Source organism: Colossoma macropomum, unplaced genomic scaffold, assembly GCF_904425465.1.
Source record: "Colossoma macropomum unplaced genomic scaffold, Colossoma_macropomum, whole genome shotgun sequence".
In the NCBI taxonomy this organism is placed as follows: domain Eukaryota; kingdom Metazoa; phylum Chordata; class Actinopteri; order Characiformes; family Serrasalmidae; genus Colossoma; species Colossoma macropomum.
This window is the reverse complement of record NW_023494801.1, coordinates 30178713-30205641: the sequence shown is the minus strand read 5'-3', so window position 1 is coordinate 30205641 and position 26929 is coordinate 30178713. Positions and strand designations below refer to the sequence as shown.

Below are 26929 nucleotides of genomic sequence, written 5' to 3'. Positions count from 1 at the left end.
GCGCAATGGAGAACCACAAGACACAAGCAGCTGATTATGTCTTGTATCAACCTTTAAAAGTCAAGACATTAATTTTGTTTTGTTATATTATATTATATTATTAAATATTTAATTACCTTACCCTAAATAAATATGTAATTACATGGTGAGTCAGCATGTTTATTCCATTTGTTTCAATAGCAAGAACTGACAAAAAACACTGCAACAACGCTATAGAATGTGGTATAAATTGAAAATTTAGAATCTGCATTTTTAACTCAATTTATCTACTTATTTGTATGAGCTATGAACGAGAATTTAATAAAGGCTCTTCTCACTTACAAGTCATTTACAAAAATGGTTCTTTAACCCTATCAAAGTGATACAGTAAGAGACCTTGCTGAAGTGCCCTTTAATCAGAGCTTTCTGTGTATTACAGTTGGGATGCAATGTATTCAGAATACAGAAATATCAGTTCAGTTTTTTAAAGGCAGTATTCAGAATACAGTTATCTTTTACATTTTAACTTTTAGAAAACTTACCCATTAAATAAAAAAGAAAAAGAAAACATATACCATCTTTAAAAGAAACATCATCAATACTTGTTTATTTACTATTTTAAAATCAGTGCATGGTGTGCAAATATGCTCAGTAAAGAATAACCCAGTAAATAGCCTCTACATAAACAAAAGTGAGCTACTAAAGCCTGAGTAGACTGATAAATCAAAGAGGTGAGAACGTTTTTCATCTCAATGTTACTAGCTTCTTTTGAGGGAGGATCAAACTGAATGATTTCCTTAGTCCTCAGAAGTGCACATCAGTGTTGCACCTCAACTGCATGTGATCTGTGGCAAGTTACATACACATATTAACTGAAAATCACACACTTTACCACTTTATAGTCAAATTTGTAAGATTTTGTTATTGGGATATGGTGAATTGTTTGATGAGTTTGTGAGATGGCAGATTCATATTTATGTAATCATGATAAAAAAGGTCAAAAGGCTAAAAAAAGCCACATGTCAAAAAAGCTGGAACAATAGGTTAAATAGTGATGTGTTAACAGCATCAAGAAGAGATATTAATATTTAACCTTTTCTACTTTAAAGATTTCTGTAAATATATTTACGCAAATTCCAAATTTGATTCCTACTACACACTCCAAAAAGCTGGGATCAGGACAGTTTAAGACTTTGTGGAATGATCAGAAACCTGTTGTGGAACTTTCCACAGGTAAGAACAACATTTCTCAACATGTGATTGAAAAGAAGTTTGAAGTTTGACCATCTACAATCCAGAGCATTATTAAGAGATTCAGAGAAACTGAAGAAAATTCTGTGTGTAAACAGCAAAGGTGGAAACCAATGCTGAATACCTGTGACCTTCGATCCCTTAGACCACATTAAAAAAACAATGTTTCTGAATACTTCTGAATCCTTGTCAGTAAATACAATTTGTTATGAAAACAGTCCACTTTCACAACTATAACAAATTGTGACCTCAGTTCCCAAACGGGTATATAAATAAATAAATGAATAAATAGTTCTTCTATTCCATCACTCCAAATAAATTTCTGGCTTGTTCATTTTTAAGAGTGTAACAGCGAAGTTCTCCAATAATCATCAATAAAAGCCATGGGCCTTCAACCTTAACATATTTGTTAACATATTTGAATGAAGAGGCCATAGAGGCCCACTTTAAACAGACTGACTGAATTCTACTCCAGACTGATTGAACATAAAAGACACAACAAAGACCTCTAATCTCTATTCCTTTTTTTATGTTGTGTCTCTGTGAAGGACGCTTCATTCATTCATCTATTTTATGTGACACTGACAGGTGTCACTCAAATCACTGTCACCATGGAGACAGCTCTCTCCTCTCAGCCAGTCGGATGCTGAGGGGACGTGTAGGAGTTGCTAGGGAAGACTGACAGCTCCTGAGGGAAGGCGGAGCTTTTAGAGTAAGATTACACACACGCACAAACACGCACAGACACCTTCACACAAACACATGCACACACACAAATGCACACACACACCTTCCCACAAACACACACACACATATGTGCACACACACACACACACACACATATTCACACACACGCACATATTCACACACACACACACACACCAACATAAACACACAAAAACACACAAATATCTGCACACAAACATGCATGCACACACATCCAGACACACACAAACCACGCATACACACACCATAACACACACACATGCACACACATAAGGGCATGCACACACACACACTTTGCACTCACAAACACGCCCAGAAACATATAAACACATGCACGCACACAAGAATACAAACACACAAACACGTGAACACAAAGACATGCACATACAAATAAATGTACACATGTGCACATACACACACACACATACACAAACGTGCATAAATACCCACACAAACAAATGCACACATATTCATACAGACATAAAGGCACACAAACACAAACATACATTTACACAAATACATGCACACACATGTGCACACAAACATGCACACACACACACACACACACACACAGAAACATGTGCACACAGACACACATAAACACACAAACACACATGTACAAACACACATGCAGAGATACACACCCATACACAGAAAAATGCTAAATATGCTCCACAGCAAACATTTCATTTACAATTTTTATAATTGCTTAAGCACGATTTTGAAAACAGGGTTCATTTTGTCGAAACACCACACACATTTCACACAGTCACACACAAGCAGCAGAAAACCTCAGACCTTTTGCAAAATGAAGCATTTCATTCAAAACTACACAATAATTTATAGAAACCCATTTTTTTCAGTTCATACAATCTGATTCTGTTTGAATCAGTTACACACTGCTGTGCTCAATCAAAAACACCTTAAACTTTTCTTATGATATAGTTTGGGTTTGATTTTGAAAGGTTTGACTCAGAGATATTGTTGGAGTAAAGTACATGAACTGCATACAGCTGAAAATTCTTACTCCTCTCCTCATTATAACATCAGTCAACACATCCACGCATTTTTCCAAAGGTTGCATTCTGCACTGAAATTTAGAACAGAAGATTTTCTAAACAGAATATAGCGCATTAACACAGCAACAACATGTGTGGAGACAAAAAAGAAAGCATGAATAAAAAATAAAAAAACTTACTTGTTACCTTTTTATAGTGCTTATGCCTGATTGGTGAGTTTACAGTTAAGCACCTAAGGTGTCTGATAACCTGGCAGCCATGTTTGATTAATTGGTTCACAGCTGTGGCAATTTAAAAGATGGTGCTTTGACATGGCAAAGAAGTGACGTCATGTTAGATTTCTGTGTCTAATCTGGAGAAGTGTGTTTAGTGGTCTTCAATTACGCAATTGAATTATGCAAAAAGTTTGCAACATGGTTTAAATTCCCCTTTAACGGTCCCCACAATCAGAAACACACATACACACACACACACACACATACTCTCAGATTTAGAAGTCAGAGGTTAGTGGCGGTCAGTTCTGTCTAAGTGGGTCACTTTCCTCAATCAAAACAGGAAGGAAAAGCATGATCTCTCTGCACCCCATTAGTTCCCTTCAGCACAAAGCCGCCTTTCGGAAAGTCTAAAATTAACGCACAAGGTCTAACCTCCCACCCACTCAGCAAGGGCACAAATAGCTGTTGTTGGTGCCGCTGGGGTAAATCTTCAAACGCAGTAGTGCTCCGAAGCTCATGTCATGGAAAAGAAAGCCCAAGGACAGCCACAGATAATCTTCCAACACACATACACACAATTAACTCCATGATGGTGTTCTTTAACCCTTAGAGGTCACAATTACGGGCAATCATAAGAAAAGCAGATTGTAATTTTATGTGAACTCTTTCTTACTCTGAGCTCATTGAAGCAAGGGTGGAAATTCTGTGAAAAGTGGAGATTCTAAGTTTTCAATCCATATCACACTTTTCTCCTGCCACCTATCCCAATCCATTACTTTAAAATGAATTAATGAGTCGAGAAATATAACGTGGGCAGATGCTTCCAGAAACGTAAAATACATGATACAATTAAGCAATTATCACAGCATGCTCTGTGGCATGGATAAAAATGCTCAGCAGGCCCAGTTGAGCTCGCTGTTGGAACAAGATGGTAAGAGAAAAAGATCTAAGTGACTTAATCTTTCATTATTGAACTGAAAACATTCATGATGAATGGACCAATAGAAATACTCTATAATCACTTAGCATTAAATCTCTTCATATTACTGTACATTTAAAGTTAAGAAAGTCTTTTGTGAAGAAGCTATATCGGAGATGTGATTTTCTTTGGACAGCGATGAGGCACCTTTGGTAAACATAAGCAAAGCCGGCTGTAAAACATTCTGTATTGCCTATTCTTTTGATCTTTCACTGAAAATATTAACACAAATCTAACATTGATTTAAAGTACAATTATTGATAGAAAAACATAAATATTGTCCTGAAATAAATACTTTTCTCAAATCTGTGTGTGCCACTTGCTGTTGGCAGCCCTAGAAATTCTTATTGTTGAGCTTCACAAATCCAGAAATGGCTATAAAATTATAGCTAAACAGTTGAAAATTCACAATCCTGTGAGGACAATATTTAAAAAGGTTAAAGCAACTTAAGATGTTGAATCTGCCTGGAAGAGGATGTATGCATATATTGACCCCACGCACCACGAAGAGGATGGTTCGAGTGGACATAGAATCCCCAAGGATCACAGATGGGGAATTGCAGACATTAGTTACGTCTTGGGGTCAGAACTTCTCCCAAACTACAGCCAGACTCCACAAGTTGGTTGGAGGGTTGCCAGAAGCCTCTGCTGTCAAGGCCCAACAAACTCAAGCACCTATCGTATGCTAGACATTATTGGAGCTTTCAATGGGTCTGTGTTCTGTGGTCCAATGGGACCAAAATAGAGCTTTTTGGCAACAAATACAAAAGAGGTGGGTTTGGCATAGAAACAAAGAAAAAAAGGACCTCATCCCCACCGTGGAGTGCGTTGGTGATGTTGTGGGGCTGGTTTTCCTTGTGAAGTGAGGCCCTGGACAACTTGTTTAGATACATAGTATCATGGACGGCATCAAGCGCCAGCAGATAGTAAATTAAAACCTGACTGCCTCAGTCAGTGCTTAAACTAGGCCATGACTGGATCTCCAGTAGGACAATAAGCCAAAGAAAACCTCAAAATCAATACAAAAAAGGTTCTCTGACCACAGAATCAAGGTTTCGCCACTACCATTCCAGTCCCCTGACCTGAACCCCATAGAAAAATGGTGGGATGAGCTGAAAAGAAGAGTCCACAGTGTGGACATAAGAATCTGAAGGATCTGGAGAGGTTCTGTGTATAGAAGAATGGACTCTTATCCCTAACCTGTGTTCTCCAGTCTCATTAAACTATTAGAACTATTACAGGAGAAGACTCAGCTGTTAGCTTTGCAAATGGAGGCTGCACAAAATATTAAATAAAGGGATGCCAACAATTGTGGCACACATAAAACATTTAGTCATGGTACTTATTAAAGGTTAGGTTTTTGTAAATATTTTGAATGAAATATCAAAAGGACACACACACACACACTCTACATGATAGATTTCTCTTTATATAGGAAATGAAGGTCCGGCCCAGCTGACCTTCTAAATTATTGAGAAATCATACAGGATTCCGAAATGTCTCATTCCCACAGGCTTTCCACCACTTGCAGACACAACGTAAAGAGCATGTGTTGCATGCATGAAGTGTGTGGCCTGATTCATGGTGACATTTTCACTACCACACTAATAAATCCATCCCAGCTATCTATGAACAGCCGGGGCTACAGCATGGCTAGCATGCTTGAGTACACAGTTAAATCACAGAGACTGCCCATCCTTTGTAGGACTGGTAGCTCATCACAAACCAGCTCCTGAACTGGCAAACATTACCATGATTAATCATGATTGATATCTGTTGCAGACAGCTTGCAATACATTTTAACAGCTTGAGCCTTTATACGAGTTCAGTTTAATTTGCTCAATTATTTATACAAAAGGTTAAAAAACATCCAAAATTCAGTCTTCAAGATTAATTCTTTTACCTACTTTTGTGCATTTTTATAACAGCACCTCCAGTAGGTCCCGGGCAAAACTAAAGATGCAAATTTAATGTGTTTTTTTTAAACACTATTTCATAGTTATTTAAGTTCCTAATATCACTTTCTGCATGTCTGGATCATCTAATAAGAAGAGAAAGTGCCTTGCACCCACCAATCCTAGCTTAGCCAAGATGAAGGTCATAAATCCCCAAGCTGCTATGATTAGCGTGCAGTCACCTCTCCAGCTAATGAGCGCTGCACTGAGACTGAAAAGTGACATTTGCCGCAGGATCCACACAGCAATTGTAACTGCAGTGGTATGTGAGGCACTTTTCACCTCTTTGACCTTAGTGGTGAGGAGATATTGCTGGGGAACACATACACAACTCAGCCTGCTTTTTTGTTTATTTGATGCAGAGCCAATTACATATTAGGCTGAATTTTCAAAAAGTCTTAAATGTACAAAAATCAAATCAAACAGTAGATTTAGATGTTTGATAATTAAATTAGTCTCTCACTACCATTGTATGATCTAATAATTAAGAGCCATTAGATGTTTGAACTCTCTCAACAGAGGGCTAACAAGGGATTATAGAAAGACTACGTCAGCCATCAAATATCTACCATATTACACAGCAGATGGTACAATGCAAGTTACAGCACATAGGTAGCAGAAGGAGTAGCCATAGGCCTGGGCCTACCCAGATTGACCACAGGCATACCCAATAAAATGGTGTAAGAATATTTATTATGGCATTTTTTTAAGATAATGTAATTATGCATCAGTTAATTCCAGATAAGCTCCAGAGAAGTCCAGAGAAGTCAGTGGTGTTTCTGGATGTTGTTGACATATGGCTTCCACTGTGGATAGTACAGTCTCAACTTGCATTTGTGGATGCAGCGACAAAATGCTTATTGACGACAGTTTGTTAAAGTATTCCCGAGCCCACGTGGTGATATCCTGAACAGAACATGTTGATTTTGAATGCAGTGATTCCTGTGGGTTCAAAGGTCACGGGCATTCAGTTGTGGTTTTCAGCCTTTACTTTTACACACAAGGATTTCTCTGGATTCACTGAATCTTTTGATGATATTACTCAATGTAGGGTGTGAAATGTCTAAAATCCTTGCAATCCCAGGCTGATGAGTATTAGTCTTTTAAACTGTTGAATTTTTTTGCTGATGTACTTGTTGCAAAGTGCTGAGCTTTGATCCATCCTCACACATGAAGGGCTAGGCCTTTCCTGGATGCTCCTTTTATATCCAAGCATGGTTGCATCAACTATTTAAGATGTTTTTTAAACATTTCCCAATGTTCCTAATCTTAAATTGCTCGTACTTTTTGGCATGTGTTGCTGCCATCATTCTCAGAATTACATCAGAATATTTATCAACAAACATCAAGTTGATAAGGTAAAATATTAAATGTCTTGGCTTTGTATTGTATTTTTTTTTTAATACTTTTTAGTTCAATCTCAGTACAAATCACTGCTTTCTATTTGCATTTCAAATGCTGTCCCAGCTTTTTGGGAACTGGGTTTATAAGTTTGCTTGATTTAATTGAACACTGAAATAGTTGTTAAACACAAAGTATTTATGATATTAGTACTAATAATAGCAGTAATAATATACACTTTTATGAACAGAGAAAGTCAATTGAAAAATTGGAGAAGGCCAATTTCAGTTTGAGGCCCCTGCTTCAGACTGACCACCACTTTTAATGCCAAGTCAAATGTCACTTGCCATTGCTTTTTGTGGTCTGTTCTGGATAATTTAATGCAGTAATAAAGAAGCTGAGCTCAGATACATTGACCAGTGTGCTGTAACAGTCATGCATGGACCTTCTTTCAAAAGTACAAAGTACAATTCCAGTGAAAGACCCAGTCCTACTCAGTTTTGGGTGGGGAGTATTTCAAAATATTTTTTTGAGTAATGACACAAATTTGAACAGTAAATTATGCAAGATAAGATTTCACTAGATCTTACAATTATGCAATACATGCAATCGCATTTCCACTCCACTAAATCTGAAATTCCTTTTTCTTTAATACATTTAATACAAAATATCATTTTATGTTTACTTAAAATTTGAAAATCATGATTGCACAATATCTGACAACAAATATGTCATATGTCAGATATGTGTAAGTTATAAGAGTGAGGCAACTCTAACAATTTGGTTTGATTATGATATTTCTGGGAAAAAAAAATATGCATGAAATCTTAAATTCTTCCAAGGTTCAATTTAGTTTGTTTCACTTATTTTTGGTACAATTAAAATTATTTGAAGCATACTAAATTTCACAAATGTGACTGATGAACTACTTACACAGTAGATGATAACATCAAGCATTTGGGCATCTTAACATTCAAAAATACAATTTTACTGAGGCTAAATACTTAATATTAAAATGTATTCTAGCATTCCAAAATTGCTGAATTACAACATTTTATTTTTAATAATTCTGTATCCATGGCAGCAAAGTATGTATGTATGTATGTATGTATGTATGTATTTATTTGTTGTGTTTTATTGTTTCAAAGATTAAACCATCTTTGTATGGTATACTATAAAGCTCCATGATACGATTTTCAGCAGGATATAACATAAAACTCGCAAGTAAAATGTCAAATGATCTGCTGTATGTGACCTGCTTTCACAGACTGCAATTCTCCAGGAGAATCTCTTGGGAATTTCAGACCAAAACAAGCTATAAAAAGCTGGCCAGGACACTGTTGTCATTTCTCTTTTCCTCCAAACAAATCGAGATGGGGCTTCAATTTTAATACATAAAAGTATTCCATTTTCTGGATCCAAGGTTATATTTGACCCTTTTTGGAAAGATGCTCTTATCATGGTGTGTGATGTTTGGCTGGCTGTAGTGAGAGTTATAGGCTGAAAATCGCCTCTTCAGAGAACTATTATCAGCTCAGGTCAACCTTGAAGGCCTTCAGCTCTGTGCTGAAGGTCATTTTATTTGTAGCTGCATTTCTACCAATTAATCTTTCAGCTACGCATCAATCAGCCCCCTCTCTGGTGATTCTTCACTGAAAGGTTTAACACTCTTAAAAAATAAAAGTGCCAGAAAAGGCTATTTGGAGCAATGCCATAGAATTCATGCTTTTTGTTCCATAAAGAACCTTCAAATGGACAGCTCTTTAAAGAACCATTTTTGTAAATGTGTGTGAGTGTGAAGAACCTTTTCAAAGTTTAATGATACACTGCAGTTATGGCCGTAACTAGCCATGAAGACCATTTGTGAGATTTAACATAGAGATGGCAGTGTTTTGAAAATGCAGTAGGGCAGAGCCACGGGTATCACAGAATCACTCCATCAAATGGGCTGGGACATTTGTTAAGCTGCATTTTTTTTTTTCAGATAAGATTTTAAGTGAAATTTGGTTTGTTTTCTGTGATTGCTGTTACTGTATTGTGGCCAGTCAAAGTCCCTATGCACTTAGCTCTCCAACCACTGCTATGCACCACTGCATTGAGCTTTCAAGTTGTTATCAGCACTTCATCAGATCAGAGACCAGATCAAAGAGAGCAGATTCATTTGCTGCCATTCCAGAACATGTTGTGCATAAAGGTTCTGGAATGAGGTACATTCCCAGTTAAGGTAGAAGCAAAAGTAAATGAAGAAGAAAACATATAAAAACACTATTAAAAATAATATAGGTAAATAACTATATAAATATATTTATAAATGTAAAGTAAGCAGAATGTGGATAGAAATAACATAAAAAATAAAGGTAAACAGGGTGGCCAAGTGGGACCAAATTGGAGCAGTGTTCTAATATGAAAATACAATATAGGGACAAAAGTATTGAGACACACCACTTAATCACTGAATTCAGGTGTTTCATTCAGGCCTATTGCCACAGATCTATAAAGTCAGGCACCTAGTCATGCAGTCTGCTTTTACAAACATTTATGAAAGAATGGGTCGTTCTAAAGGGCTCAATGAATTGAAACATTGTACTGTAATAGGATGCCACCATTGCAAAAAGTCAGTTCATGAAATTTCTTCCCTCCTAGATTTTCCACCATCACCTGTGAGTGGTATTATAAAAAAGTGGAAGCGTTTAGGAACCACAGCAACTATAGCTAACCACATTACAGAGCGGGTCGCCAAGTGCTGAGGTACATACTGCATAAAAGTCACTTTGCTTTGCTGACTCAATAACTGTAGAGTTCCAAACTTCCTTTGGCATTCACATCAGCACAAAAACTGTATGCCGGGAGCTTCATGGCATGGATTTCCATGGCTGAGCAGCTGAATGCAAGCCTTACATCACCAAGCACAATGCCCAGTGTCAAATGGAGTGGTGTAACGCACACTGCCACTGGACTCTAAAGCAGTAAAAACATATCCCCTGGAGTCATGAATCACGCTTCTCTATCTGTCAGTTTGATGGACAAGGTCGGGTTTGGCGAATGCCATGAGAACATTACCTGCCTGACTGCACTGTGCCAACTATAAAGTTTGGTAGAAGAGGGATAATGCTATGGGGTTGTTTTTCAGGGGTTGGCCTCGACCCTTAGTTTTCCTGTGAAGGGAAATCTTAATGTTTCAGCAGACCAAGACACTTTGGACAATTGTATGCTTCCAAGTTTGGGGAAGACCCTTTTCTGATGAACTAGACCAGAGACTGCGAGCCAGGCCCTCTCCTCCAATATCAGTGTCTGACCTCACAAATGCTCTTCTGGATGAATTGGCAAAAAATTCCCACAGAAACACTCAAAAAAACACTACAAAATCTTGTAGAAAGCCAGAAGAGTGGAAACTGTTATAGTTGCAAAGGGAGGACCGACTCCATATTAATGCTTATGGATTTAGAATGGGATGTCATGATAGTTCCTGTAGGTGTAATGTGTAGGTGTCCCAATACTTTTGTCTAAATAGTGTAATAGTAATGATTACAGCAAATTGTACATGACCACAGCAATGTCCAGTGAAGGCAACAGTTGTACAGTAAAGATTGTAGAATTTTCAGTCTGAAAGTGCACAATTGATCAGATAAAATTGCAGCAGTGCCTTGATGTGGAACAATAGTAATCACAGCTGAAATTGTTCAGTGAGATGCAGAATTTGTCATTAGTTTCACAGCCTCTGGGAAGAAGCTATTCCTCAGCCTATAGTTCTGGCCTTAATGCCGTGTAGCCTCCTACTGAAGAGAGGGTGGCAAACAGTCTGTTACCTGCACCTGCTGTTGTAAATGTCACTGGTGGTGGGTAGGCTGCTGCCAACTTTCCTCTGTGCAGTCTTTACCACCTGCTGCAGTGCCAGTGTGTCGGCAGCAGAGCAGTAGCCGTACCACACTCAAAAAGTAAAGGCATATGTGAGCCTTCTTCACTATCCTGGCTGTGCTTAAGTTCCTAGTGAGGTTATCAGATATGTGCACCCTCAGGTGTTTAAAGCAGGGGACCACCTCAACAGCTGCTCCCCCAATGTGAAGGGGTGCAGGAGTGGTGCTGGTGGTCCACAATCATAACCTTTGTTTTCTTTACATTGATGGACAGGTTGTTTACTCATGTATATAAATAGCATAAGGTCACCGAGGTCCTCTGAAAAAAAATGGAAAAAAAAAGGCCTCAGAAGTTTGTTGTTCATCAAAACAGCGATAAGAATATCCAGTGAGGTAGTGACTCTCTCTTAGTTGACCTCAGGTTACAGATGTAACCTCCTACAAAGCTAACAGGTATGCAGCACACATACTATAAGCTAACATACAACAAAGCTATAATATAAATATGAAAATTATGTAGTTAACAGATTATGCGTGTAAAATGCAGACACCATAGTTCATTTTTATTTAGACCACTTGTAATGTTTCTAACTGAGCATGTTTTAGTCCAGCTCCAATAGCTGCTCAGTTTAGGCTACAGGCTCCATTGCTGGCCTTATTAGTGATGAGATGAGAAATTGAAGATGAATAGTATTACTTACTCATAACATACAACAAGGACAAAAAAGTTCACTGTTAACTAGCATACTGATGGCAATGTATCATCTAATATAATTAAGAAATCAGCAGGTGCATTAGGCTGTATTTTGTCTTGTTAATCATGTGAGCACCTTGTCCTTTCCTTTTAACTAAGGTTTGGTAGAGATAAACTTTTATAATGCATGATTTTTCAGTAATCAAATACTAAGATACTACACAGAAAAAGAGGCAGACGAGAGAGACATAAATGAAATAAAATCGTGATTTTGTAAAGGTTTCAGCTGATATTTATTTCCAGTTGAAATGATGTAATTGTAAATAGTCAAACCATTAATTAAATAAAATAAAACTGGGTAACTGGAGTTTATGGAACAGTAATACCAAGTAGAGGGATTGGAAATAAACAGGCAACAGTAAAAGGTCCATAACAATTACAAATGGGACAAAAAAAATGACAAAAAAAACAACAATGCTTTGATAAAAAAAAATAAATAAATAAAATAAAAATAAAGGAGATGTTGACAGTTGGTCAATTTCCAGCAGTTAGTTTTTCCACTATGTGACACAAGTCACTTTCTGGCAAAATGGACCTCACTAAAATTTTGACTCCAGTGCCAAATATTTGACTGATGGCTGTCATTGTTTGATGGATGTGTGGCCTATGTACAGTGCTGTGTGACATGATGAGTAAGTGGGCGGTGTCCTAAAGGCAAGGAGAAATAGCTACCACATGTAGAGATGAAGACAGTTTGGGTAAATTAGGGAGAATTTCCCCTCTGACGCTGTGACTTTAGAACAGCAGGGGAGAGTTTATTTAAACAGTAATACTTAAATAGGGATGCACCGATCATGATTTCTTATGGCCAATTCCAACACACACACTGAGTTCACTGTGTGAGGTAAAGAGGCTCAAATTTATCAGGCTCAAACTGCAGCAGTGCCCTGATATGAAAGGATAATACCGGTAACAGCACATTAACACAGCAATGTCCAGTGAAGGCAACAGTTATACAGTAAAGATTGTACAATTTTCAAGCTTTAAAGTGCAAAATTGATCAGATTCAAATTGCAGCAATGCACACATTTTTAGCACTATCTATTAGCCAAACTTGCAATATAAGCAATATTATTTGCTCTTAATTGGCCCAAACTAGCATTTATTTGAGCTTCAAAACAGTTGCTTATATAAGTAACATCAGACAAATAAAGTGCTACATCAAAAATAAGAGGAAATTGCTATCCAGCACAAAGAGGCAAGCATCATTATGCTACATGACTGCACTTATATTCATAAAACTGCAACACAGAGCTGTCAAAATAAAACAATAAATTGGTCAGTTGCTGATTTCCTGTTTTAAGATTTGCTGATTTTGAGCTGCCAATGCAGGCTGGGCATCCCTAGTAGAAATCTTAACAATTCACTCTATGAAGAGCCATTGTTTATCTGATTAGTTATGCTATTTTCCACTACCACTCCTTTGCAGTATTATGTTAGGCCCAAGCTAACATTGTTATATTTTTGTTTTTGGTGCCATCAACACATTTTCCTGGTTTGATCCGTCCAACTTTTCAGATGTTGTGCATTGCATGTTGTTATGATATTATCTGTGATTGTAGCCCTCTTGTTCAAATACAGCTTTCAAGTGTTTTTTTAAAACATTGCCTTCAGTAGCCTATGCAGCAAGCTAATGAAAGCAAGAGCAAAGTGGGAAGCTACAGTTCCCCTTGAGAGCCTTCTTGACTTTGTATATAAGACACGTGATATTTAGACTCACTGATTGGCTCTAACGCGATGTCAGGGATGAAACTTAGGAAACTGCGCTCACTCCATGGAAATTTTATTTTCATGTTCAGGTTCACATGATAAAAATAATGTTAGTGAATCATTGAAAGTATATAATAATATTCTGAAGAGGCTTATTTTGGCCACTCATATAGCTATATCAAAATGCACTGCAGGGTTAAATTTCAGCAAATATGACAAAAGCAATTGTTCCTGACTAATTACATACAAATGTAATTGTCATTCATTATTTTACTCATTTGATAGTCCCAGTATTAACACTTGATACCAATTCTAGCTCAAATATGGACACATAAAGTCCCTAACAGATATCTAACAGATATCTAAGTACCATTTACCTTTGTTTGCTAAAGTTTTACAGTGACTGCATTTGTAAAAGTCTGAATTTGAAGCCAGTCTCTGAATATTACTGGAAAAACCTGTTAGCCTGTTATCTAACCTGGTAATCTTTCTCTAATGAGGGCATTATGTTGTGCAGTTATAGAGAATATACTGTACAGACCTGATATAAAAACAGCAGGAGCGTCCTGCTGCTATGATTTCAACAACTGACTTTTTCTCGTGGTGAGCTGGAGAGTAAAGGCGGAACATTTTGGGCAGGATCCACCAAAACTTGGGTGAAACAAAAGGGATAATGTGTTACAGCATTACATTACATTACAACTGATAGATGAGATTTGATGAAGCAAATCAGAAAGTTCTTCTTTAAAGAAACCTCCACATAATGCAAAGTTTCTACACCATTTTTTTTTTTTTCTAAATCAAGAACTATTAAGAAATCTTCATTTTAAGAGTGTACCTGGCCCTTTGGTAGATATTTTTCATCTTTCCACTACTTCTAGCTTGGCCTACACTTCTGGGGATGAAAACACTACAAGCCCATCTTTGCAGTGATGACATTACTTTTAATAAACTATGTTTCCATCTCAGAATTCATTCGGAGCAAGAAATCTCCAACGCGACACAAACTAATATTGCAGAATGCTTTTGGTTTGGAAGGATTGGCCCTATCTCATTTTTTTATTCTGTTATTGTGTGGCTTACTTCAGCTCTGTGGGCTTGACACCAATCCTTCAGCTTCATCCTCAGCTCAGCTTAGTGGTTCCAACAACAATTTTGCTCTTTAATACGTCCTCCTACCATTTCACTCATTTCAAGACTTCATAGAAGAAAGCCTTAGAACTTCAAAAGGCCTTTTGATTGATGTTTTTTTGCATCATGACAAAAATTCAGAGATAACATTTCATTCATATTTCTTTTTGAGGTGCCTTCAGCTTGTGATTACTGAAAAAAGACTCTAAATATCCAGCTTTTCTGGGTTAAATTTCAGCATTGAAGGAGTTTTTAAGTCCTTCATTGTAAGACTAGTGTAAGCATATGAACAGGTAAATGAGACAATATGAGCTATATATCCTCTCAAAACTGTCATAAAACAATGTCTCAGACATCAGGTGTATGTAACTATTTCACGTAATCACTTATTGTGAGGAATTCATTTCTTCAGACACTTGGTTCCTATCACCACCTCTGTAAAGAATTCTCAATAAGTTTCACTAGAATGGAGTGTTTAATATAAAACCACTCTGCATTACTTAGCCTGTGTTTAGCCTGCATTAGCCTGTGTTTTTATAGCAAAATGACTATATAACTCTATTATAACTCTACTCTAAATAACGGTAAACTCGTTGTAGCACCAAGGTCGACTTTAATGTTACACTTAAAATTTACACTTCCTTGTTTCTACATTCTTTGTCCATTTTATCAGCTCCACTCACCATACACTGCACTTTGTAGTTCTACAATTACAGACTGTAGTCCATCTGTTTCTCTGCCCCCTTTTACTTATACCAGCTTAACACACACTAACATGCCACCATGCTGAGAATGATCCACCACCCAAATAATACCTACAATATCTGTGGTGATCCTCTGGGGGTCTTGACCACTGAAGAACAGGGTAAAAGGGGGCTAACAAAGTATGTAGAGAATCAGATGGACTACAGTCTGTAATTGTAGAACTAAAAAGTGCTCCTATATGGCTAGTAGAGCTAATAAAATGGATGAGTATAGAAACAAGGTAAGTGGCTGGTCAGTGTATAGGCATGCTGTGATTATAGACACATTATAATGACACTGTATGAGATCAGTGCTCCAGTAGGCAAAGCATATTATGTTCTGTCAATAAACCAAACATTTGCAATCTGGCTGATCAAAGTCAATCTGCTGAGCAGTGAAATGTGATCAATTGTGTCAGATGGACCAATCTATAAAAGTCCCGGTACCCATCTGGGACTGACTAGGAGCCCTGCAGCTCCTCTACTCTTTGAATCCTGTAAAGTCTGTTAGATTTCAGCTCAGAGCCAACAAACGTGGCATGAGCCATCAAAACGAAGTATGCTTAGACTCCACGTGTGCACTAAACATGAATTAAAAAACACTGCCAATCAATAGTTTGGGGATACTGATCTTTTTAAAACGTCTTTAAAAAACAAATTATTTTCTTTCCTTTTTAAATTTTTCTTTGATATTGAATGAATAGAAATTTGGATCTTGCCATCTTTCCAAAATACTACCTAATGTACAGAACTGTAACTTTTGGTCACAACAGAGGAAGCTAGCCTAGTACAGTACGAGTACTATGCCATTTTTTTTTTATTTTCACCCTTTAACATTTCAGGCTTATTACATCTTAAGGCTTATCATTCATTAACTACAGGGACTTCAATGCAAACTAATGGAGCTTTTTTTTAGGTTGTAGAAGTGTGTAATAAAACTTTGAGCCTGCCAGCTGGCCCATGACTTGGTAATTACCAGTCAAAATGCTGAGAAAAAGAGAGAGAGAAAAAGAGAGTACAGGTTATTCAATTTTAATTGTTATATTTTTCAGTATTAAGTGTGTCCACCCATTGTCTTTATTACAGCTTCCATACTTGCTTTCAGTTTTTCAAAGAAATCTGCAGGGATATTGATTGATTGTGTTCTCAATGATGTTTTAACTATTGTAAATTGTTCTCCTTCAACAGGTGTTTTTCCAGACACTTTTAAAACTTCCTTTGTTGAAGCCTCTGCTAAAAAAGAGTAGCAAGGATCCTTCTGTACTAAATAATTTTAGACCAGTTTCAAACCTACTTTTTCTAAGTAAAGTCTTAGAAAAAGTTGTTTTCAAACAACTGAATGCGTATCTAATATCAAACAATTTATATGAGAAGTTTCAGACAGATTTTTGGTCTAACCATAGTACAGAGACAGCATTAATTCACGTTATGAATGACCTCAGGCTCAGCGCTGATGCACAAAATCCTTCTATTTTGGTTTTATTAGGTCTTAGTGCAGCTTTTGATACTGTTGACCACAAGATTTTAATCCAGCATCTTGAATGCTGGGTTGGCCTCTTGGGCACAGTTTTAGAATTGTTTAAATCATATTTAAGTAATAGGCAGTTCATGGTTTCACTTGGAAATCATTCATCAAAAAGATTTGCCATTTCTTGTGGAGTCCCTCAAGGTTCAGTCTAAGGGCCTTTGCTTTTCTCTTGGTACACGCTACCTCTAGGTGATGTCATTAGGAAGCATAGTGTAAATTTTCATAGCTATGCTGATGACACCCAGCTATACATTTCTATTCCTTCTGAAGATCAAGACTCTGTAGACAGACTAACCAGCTGTGTGTCAGATATTTCTCAGTGGATGTCATTAAAAAACTGAAATACTGATCGTACAGAAACTCAGAGAAAAATAATTTAGGAGAAACGTGGTTCTTTAGCGTCATACACCAAAACTGAAGTACGAAACCTGGGTGTGATCTTAGACTCTGAACTTTTTTTTTTATCCAGCATGTAAACACAGTCACTAAAGTAGCTTTTTATCATTTGAGAAATATCACTAAAGTTCGTCCTTTTCTATCTCAGAGCGACGCAGGGAAACTTGTTCATGCATTTGTTAAGAAGAGCATTACAGTAGTCAAGCAGACTTGACTACTGTAATGCTCTTCTTAATGGACTTCCTAAGAAAACTATACATCCCTTACAACACTTACAAAATGCAGCAGCGCGCATCCTAACAAAAACAAAAAAGAGAGATAATATCACTCCTGTTTTAAAAGAACTGCACTGGCTGTATCATTCAGGATAGATTTTAAGGTTCTGCTACTAGTTTTTAAAGCTCAATGCACTGCTTACATCAGAGTGTCTGTCTGTTTATGTTCTGGCATGTAATCCAAGATCTGCAGATAGTGGCCTTCTACAGATACCCTCTGTAAAATACAGAAAAAATGGAGAGGCCTCTTTCAGTTATTATGCTTTTAAACTGTGGAACTCAATTCCACCTTTTATTAGACAGTCAAGCTCAGTGCTCACTTTTAAGAAGCATCTCGTGGTATTTATCTTCTAATTTGATCTTTTTCATTTTCTTCTGATTCTAAATAAATAATAATTATTTCTTGTATAACTATGTTTTATCACCTGTCTGTAAAGCACTTTGAGCTGCCATTTTTCTATGTATATAAAAAAAAAATATTGTTAATATTATTATTAACCTGATGAGAAGGCACAGAACATTTGTCTGATAACCTATTTTTTCTCAGTTAATTAATTAAAATATATTATTTAGGTAGTAATAAATTGATTTAGTCATCTCAGAAGAGGTAAAACCAAATTACAGTTCAGTTTGTTGGACGAATGCATAAAATTCTGGTCAGTTGTTGGCTGTTTTGCAAAAACACATGTTGTCACAATGTAACCTAGTGTTAACAGAAGCCATTGCATGTTTTTAAACAGCATAAAATGAAACCTAAAAAGCCTAAAAAAAAAATATTATACACATATTTATTTTCTCTGTCTTCAAGTCTAAGGTATCTAGAGTTTCTCAGCAGTATGAGATGCACTCAAGCTTTATGCTCTCTGGTTTTAAACTGTAGTGATGTGGATCAGTGTAACGCATTATATGGGTACATTAGAAATTTGTGCCGGGCGAGTTTACAGTTTATCCAGAAGGGGGAATCTAATGTTGATCACACTGAAAATGTAAAAAAGAAGATGGTCACCTTGTGTGAGAGCACTCTCCTCATCAGAAACTTTTATTTTTTGTGAATAACACAGGATCCCCCCATCTCAATTTTATCTTTCTTAAAGGAAGTCGCTTTACTCTTACGGGAGTCAAGGATCCCCAGCCCCCTACCCACCCACCCCCCAACCTTGCTTGAACCATTGCTAGGAGTCCCATTTTCTCTATATTTTTCAATTATTTAACTTCTGGGGTTTTTTTTCCACTTGTTTTCCTTTGACTTTCTCCATCCTTATGCAAGCAGCTTTTATTATATTTAATCTCCTCTGAAAAATTAAACATGTACCTAATGGCCATTTTAACTGGAAGTTCATTAAATGAAGGGTGGACTCTGACCTTCAAACGGTATTGTATACAAAACAAGTAAATAAACTTATCCCACATCACAATGAACAGTTTCAATAATCTGTTATTAAATGGCTCTCTGTGCACTGACCCCTGGTCAGAAATGTGGTCACCTCTTCCCATTACACCAGAACTGCTCTTTTTACTCAGTGCACTGCATAGCCACCAGAAAATCATGTGTTAATTTAATGGTAAGGACTCTCATGGACTGATAGTACAGAGTGTTTGGACAGGTTTCTACTATGAGCTTTTCTTATAAAGGATTTTCAAAAGGCTACGCTTTCAAAAATTGGAATGGGCAATCAGGCATTTTAAACAGCCCCTAGTGAAAATTGCACCTATGAGACCACATGCCTCCAAGAATGACTACATGATATAACGTTTCTCTGCACAATGGTGGAAAAAAAAAAAATAGACTTTTGGCCCTTGCCCCCTTGTTGTGGAAACGCAGCTGCCTCCAATCTGCCCAAACTCCACATGGGAAATTTGCAAAGTCCTATAGAGCAAAACAAATCTGCTTATGAAAACCTGAGCTCTGTGTGATCTAGTAGGATATGAGAGATGGAAGACGCAGTGGTTCATTTTAGATGTTGTCTGCATCAGTTTCCCAAAAGGCTTGGGCAGGTAAATTCAGAAAAAGATGAGAAAAACAACATCAGTAACTATAAAAGCAAGGATAAAATACAACAGAATCAGTCCATAGCTGTAACTTTACATGTAACCAGGTGTTGACATTGCCTATTGCCCACATTTTGGCTAAAAATGCAGTGCATGGGGCCCAAATGGCCCCTTGTCTTGTAGATATTTTATGTTTTTCCTTCTAACAAACCATCTTAATGGATTTTCACACATGAAACTATTTGCATCAAATCAGACCAGAATTATAAATATTCCCTTTTATAAAGAAAACTGACTGGTTTTTAGTATTGAAGCTGGTATTACTACAAAAGCATGTTTTGTAAATACAATGCATAAATGATACATTTCTACAATTCTAGCCACAAATTTCTAAGGAACCAGTACAAATAATAAAAAAAAATAAATAAATGAATAAAAAATCTAGACAAATCATATTCAATAAACATATTTCCAGTAGTATACAACTGTGGTATAGCCTTACATTGTGCCTGAATATTTCAGTGCTCACCAAAGCTCTTCCATATGAACAGTATTGTTGTTATTTTGATGTCACAACATGCTTTTTTGTGTATATGATGAGTGCCATCAGCACGTATAGAACACTCAACAACTGCACGGATCAGAAATGACAGATATAGACAATTTAAAGAATGTTTGAATAACAACTATTATAAAATGAATAGTTCTAGTCCTAAAATCTGATTGGCTGAGCAGCTTACACACACCTATAACCACCTCACAACTACTAAATTGTGTAATATTATGTCATGGCATAATAATAATGGAATAAACCCGGTTTTTGTTTAAACTGAGGTGCTGGAAACTTATGTATTTAACTACAACTAGGCTGGTCAGCTAGCTAACAGGCTAAAAGATAGCAAACAGTCTCAACAACTCCATCATTAATATCACAGGCATGAATTAAAGTATTTACAGTATGGTTAAATGTCACTTAAATGGATTACATGTTTCAAATCTTTGTGTTTCAGTCAGAAGTAGCATCAAACCCAGGCTGAATCCCAAACGGCTTCGTACTCCCTAAATAGTGTGCTAGCTATGAAAGTTTAGAAATTCGAGCCTCAGCAGCCAAATAGCGCATCATTTATCAAGTATGGATGTGGCCTCATGGCTCATTGCTTTAGTATATCATCGCTGTCATGCAAAAACTTCCACTTTTGTGTTTTGTGTTCACTTTTTGTCATAATTTGTCACGCTTTGCACTGTGTTGAACTATCAAGATGAATAGACCAATAGAAAAGTTACTTTAACTTACGTTATAAGTTAATAATGTTTTACCTTCTTCTGTAAAGTCACCATTTTGGAGGCACAACAACAGTGATTATATGTTAATTACATATTAACAAGGAACTATTTTATAAATGTATTTTAACCAGTTCTTCTTCAATACGGTATTCAACAAGTTATTATTCAATAAATTATTTATGCAAAAACTATTAAATACGTTATTCTTCAATAAGTTATTTATGCAAATGCTAAATTAAAATAATCACAGAATTTACAGTTTTTCATAGCATTTTTAAAATAAGGTATTGTTCTGTTGTTTCCAAAGCATTCACAAAAACATGACGTTTTGAGTCGTATCACCCATCGTTGTGTACACTTTTAAAAATAAAGGTGCCAAAAAGGGTTCTTCACTCAATATTAACCATTTTTGGTTCCCTGAAGAAACATTCAGTGGACGGTTCTTTAGAGAATCATTTCTGTATATGATAAATGTGAAGGTGAAAAACCTTCAAATTACAGAAGTTAAGTACAGATGTGTAATATACAGTACTTTATGTGTAATATACAGTACTTCATGTGTAATATACAGTACTTTATGTGTTATATACAGTACTGTGCAAAAGTCACCATTCATTTAACAAAATGGCAACAAAGTACAAGTTATTCATTTTTCAGCGTGAGGAAAAAGACAGAAAATACATATTTAACAGAAAATTGCAAAAAGGCCAAATTCAGGATTTATTGTTTCCACTCTTTGTCCTTATTACAGCTTCAATTCTTTTCAGGAGACTTGCTTTCTGCTTTTCAAAGAACTTCCAAAGTTCAGTCTTAGAAGTTGGTGGCATTTTCTGCTTTTCACAGTACAAGTAATCCCAAACATATGCAGGGATGTTGAGATCTGGACTCTGGGCTGGTCAGTACATTGTTCTGAGAGCCCCAGCAGCTTCTTTGTTTCTGTGATTTCCAAATGTTCTTTTTTGTTTACTTCTCTTTTCTCAATAACTGCTTCTTTACAACTGCACATCCTTTCAGACTCATGATGTTGAGATGTCTTCTCACAGTGAAAGGATGGACACCTGTGGATTTATTTTTTCAGATCAGTCTCATTTTCTCTACATCTTTTAATAATAACTTGAACTCCTGTTTTTTATCTTGCTTTCCCTTGACTTTGCACTCTTATGTAGATGGATTATATCTTATCTAATATTCTCAGAAACATCTCCTGAAAAATGAATAACTTGTGCTTAATGACCATTTAGACTGGCCTGCGTAGGTGTATAAGAATGTGTATGTGAGGGTATGTGTGGTGTTTGTCCAGTTGCACATCTTCAAAAATATAATGTATACAGTGATAGCAGAGAGATGGGAGATTTGGGAGGGTAATTGGGTTTCAGCATCTTACCTTCCCAAGGCTCAGAATTTAAACCTGAGCTTTGAACAGGAAATGAGAAATTTCAGAGTCCAATTCACATTTTTGTACATCAGATAAATGAAAATGTTTCTGGCTCCGATTCTATGACGCTCAGAACAAAGTGCCTTCTGCCTTTATGGATCATAATTCATTGCTCTGTTTGTGAATTTTTATTTAAATTCCAGTCAACACAGCTATTGGATACAAGTTATACATTTTTTTTAGGAGATACTTCTGAGGAGATCAGATTAGATATAAGATAATCCACTTCCATAAAGAAGAGGGAAGAAACAGGAGTTTCCAAAACTGAAATTTATTAAAAGACAAAAAGAAAATGGGGTAATACTTTCTTTTCTAGGTGTTAACCAGGTAAGTTTGAGATACAAAGTTCAGGATAACATGAGGTTTAAGTTCCAAGTCAGTAGAGCTAAATTACATGGAAATGCCCAAAGAGATCTCAGTATTAACTGGGTAGGTATATCTTACAAACTTCAAGGTACATTTTTTGAATAACATGATGGTAAAGTCCCAAAAAAGCCAATTTACACAGAAATGCTCAACGAGTTATTTCAGAAAACAATCTTTGTGCATTATGCTATCATTTTATACCATTTAGCTACCAGCATTTGGAGGTGTGCTCGATCAAACATGTGACATTACACTGATACTTATTGTATGTTTGTACTCACCAATTTGTAACTCCAAGTCACTAAGAATGTCCTTTATCAGCTTAGTAGCTAGAACCTGTTATTCATTTTATTGTTTTTAGCTAGACTGATTAGGTATTTTTCATTTTACCCAAAATAATTACACAGCATTTTGGAGTTTGTGCTTTAATCCATAACTGAAGAAGTTGTGAAGCATTTCATTGTGATTTAGGTAGACTGTCTTAGAACTTATGAAGAGGAATTCATGAAGAATTGAAAAGCAGTCACTACATGAAAAAATCATACACATAACATTACTTTTCCACAGTCATATGCAGAATATGTGCCAAAATCAAAAACAAAACCTATATTACATTGTTTTCATGCTGAATGACATCCTGAAAAAAAACAACACATGAGGTTTTGCATTTCAAAAATGAAATACTGAATTGGTGTCAAAATTGAATACAATCCACCTTGAAATGCATTAAAGGTAAAACTATATTTGAAATGCCTCATAAAAATGTGAAACACAATGCACATATGACATTGCTTTATCATAGGTGACGTGGAATACATGCCAAAATAATAAGAAAATAATAACAAAATGAAAAGTATAAGGTCCATTACACTGATTGAACTTTGTTTGAAGAACTGCAAAGACAAAAGCAGTATCTGTGACTTCATCACATTACAATGATTTCACAGCATTTTGTTTTTAAAATGCAAAAGTTCCTGTTCTTGTTTTGGAGTTAAGAGGTTAAGTGATATGTAACAGAGAATTTGTTTCTCATTTTAGCACATATTCTGCGTGATCATGGAAAAGTAATGTCATTTGTGCGTTGTATTTCATGTTTTTCCACTGTAGTGACTGCATTTCAATTGGCAAGGATTCCTCAACTTAAGAACTTCTCATCATGTTACTTAAAATAGATATAAAGTACTTCGGAAGTTGCACCTCATAGCTACTTGGTTAATACCTACAACTTAAAGGACTGTAAAAGAAAGCATTACCAACAAGGGGACTCCTAACAACCCAGCAGACCACCAAACAGTCACCATGAATAAGCAGCTTTCATATTTCTTAAATAGGAGAAAATCAAGCTCCATTCTCGCTCCTGATCTGAAAAAATCCACAGGTGTTTCTGTCCATTGTTTCACTGTGAGAAGACAACTCAACACTATGAGTCTAAGAAGGATGTGCAGCTGTCAAGAAGCCATTACTGAGAAAAGGAAATAGACAAAAATCAAAAAAAGAAGCTCTGATGTTCTCAGAACAACGGACTGACCACCCAAGAGTCCAGACCTCAATATCACTGAATGTGTTTGGAATAACTTGGATCATTAAAAGTAGAAAATGCAATTAACTTTTAAGTGGAAAAATATTTCTTCAGATTTCTTTGAAGAACTAAAAGTAAGTCTTCTGAAAAAAATGGAAGCTATAATAAAGGTAAATGACGTAGACTGAAAAATATGACATTATATTTATATACATTATAACTGTTGAGACATCTCAGTAATTTTGGGTTAAATATGTTTTCTGCTTTTTTGCTGACATTTAAAAAATGAATAACTTGTACTTAATGGCTGTAAGAGTCCTGTATATTTAAATTGAATAGGCACACAGGCATTTTTAAGAACCACCTGAAGGTAAAATGTAGCTGCTGCTGCTGGAGTTAATGAACTGTTCAGAGCATTCACTCAGTCAGAGCCTCATGAATCAAATCATTCAAATCAAATGACTCAAAACAATTGAATGTAATTGCAATAAATCCATTTGATTTATATCATTTTATTCTCATCAAACTGTTCAGTGACCTCATAGTGCTCTGTTGATGAAGGCATGGTCATCCCCTTCCTTCTAACAGGTACATGTCGACGCAAATCATGGCAGAAAAATGTCACTGGATCCCCCACACTGTAGGAGGCAAGCATTCAGGCCTGTACCATTTTAATGGTGTACACCATACATGCATTCACTGACTTGATGATGAAGGATGGTTTATCTGACCAGATCAGAGATCATCTCTGTAGACCAGTGTTTATGGTTTTTACACCACTGAAGCTCCTGCCATCCGTGTCCTAATAATGAACCCTCCTATTGAAAATCACTTAGATCTTTTCATCTTGCCATCTTGACCCAAAATCAAGATCAGCTGGGCCTGTTTAGCATATTTGTACATTTTATACACTTTTTAACTGAAATTATCCCACAAACATGTCTAAGTATTCATAATATACAGAGTGCAAACACAAGCAAACACAGCATGCCTGAGCAGCTCAGTGACGAGGAAACTGTACTAAGCTGTAAAGCTTTAAAGCTGAGGTTGGAAATAGAACTCACTGATACGATGGCAGCCAGTGTCTCGATGCCTCCGGTGCTGAGGGTGATGTAGGGAATCATGGCCTTGTTGAATCCTGCGGCTTCAAAAATCCCATTGGTGTAATACCAAATCTGTCAACACATAAGCCAGTTAACATAATATCAGTTTCACTGTTTCATAGTAGGGCTAGTAGTGATGACATATTACCATTATTGCATCAAATTACATCACAATACACATTTCTGAGAATGTCATATTTATCACATGCTCCTAGAACACTGAATGACTGTATCATGAAACAGTCTGTCGAAAATAATACAAACACATAGTAACATCAGATGTCAGCCTGTTGTGTCGTTATGTTATTTTGGTACTTTATTTTTTACCAAATGTTATATTTTTGCTTTTGTTGCTTCGTAAATAACCTATTGTTTGCCTATTTGTACTCATAGTTTAACCATACTCATACTTAAATATTGCTATTCTGTTTTGTTGGTTCATTTTGTCACTTTTGTTACTATACAGGTATGCAAAAAGTTGAACACCCTGGTCAAATTACATGCAAATTTACCATATTATGACAGAATCAAGCTTTTGCCAACTTTACACTGGTAACAATCTGGATGGTCATCTTTTTCTGTGGCCCATAAAAAAAACAATATCCACTGTTTCCATAAAAAATCCAAAATTTTGACTCATCAGGCCACAATATACACTGCCACCATGCATCAGTCCATGTCAGATGAGCTTGAGCCCATTGTCAAAATATTCTCAAGCTCAGGCAGTGTTATACATTACAGAAGCATGCTGGGTTTTAATGTAGTGCTTTCTGATTAATCAAAGGTCACAGGCATTTAGCTGTGTCACGCTACTGAGTTTCTCCAAAGTCTTTGACCAACCTGTAAACTCCAACTCCCATGATTCATCTCGCTGACATCACAGTCACAAGGCCAACAACCAACCAGTCATAATCAGTTATACAGATCCTCCTCCCCTGAGTTATAACTGCTTTTACCTGTGCTCATTAACTATGTTTGTATGCATACCTGTCCATAACAGAAGCTTGTTGCGAAATATTGCCATTAGACTTGTCTTTTGCATGCTGAGCATGCAGTGAACTTCCTGTGTTATTTCACCCTTTTTGTCCCTCGTTTACTCTTGTGGATTCTCCTTTTGGACTTTGGTATTGTACCATTTGTTTCTCTGGCCTTTGACCCTTGCTTGTTTATGTACTTTGGTCTCTGGTTTCTTATGTACCTGTTTATTGCTCTCATTATTCTGACCTGGCCTGGCTTATTGACTACCCCTTTGGTTAGCCCTTTTGTTGATAAAACCCAATTATTTTACTTCCACGAGCATCTGGTTCATGACAAGCTGTGGTTTTCAGCCTTGCCCTTTATGCACAGAGATCTCTCAGAGTTCCCTGAAACTTTTGA

At 36.5% G+C, this 26929-nt stretch overlaps 1 protein-coding gene across 1 annotated transcript in view; it reads right to left on the bottom strand.

Moving 5' to 3' along the window:
* Positions 1-26929, bottom strand: part of slc2a9l2 (solute carrier family 2 member 9, like 2) — a 269938-nt gene that overhangs the window by 92062 nt on the left and 150947 nt on the right. The window contains exon 9 of the mRNA XM_036590228.1: positions 25514-25624. Coding sequence (XP_036446121.1) covers positions 25514-25624 — 111 coding nt within the window. The remainder of the gene's footprint in view (positions 1-25513; positions 25625-26929) is intronic.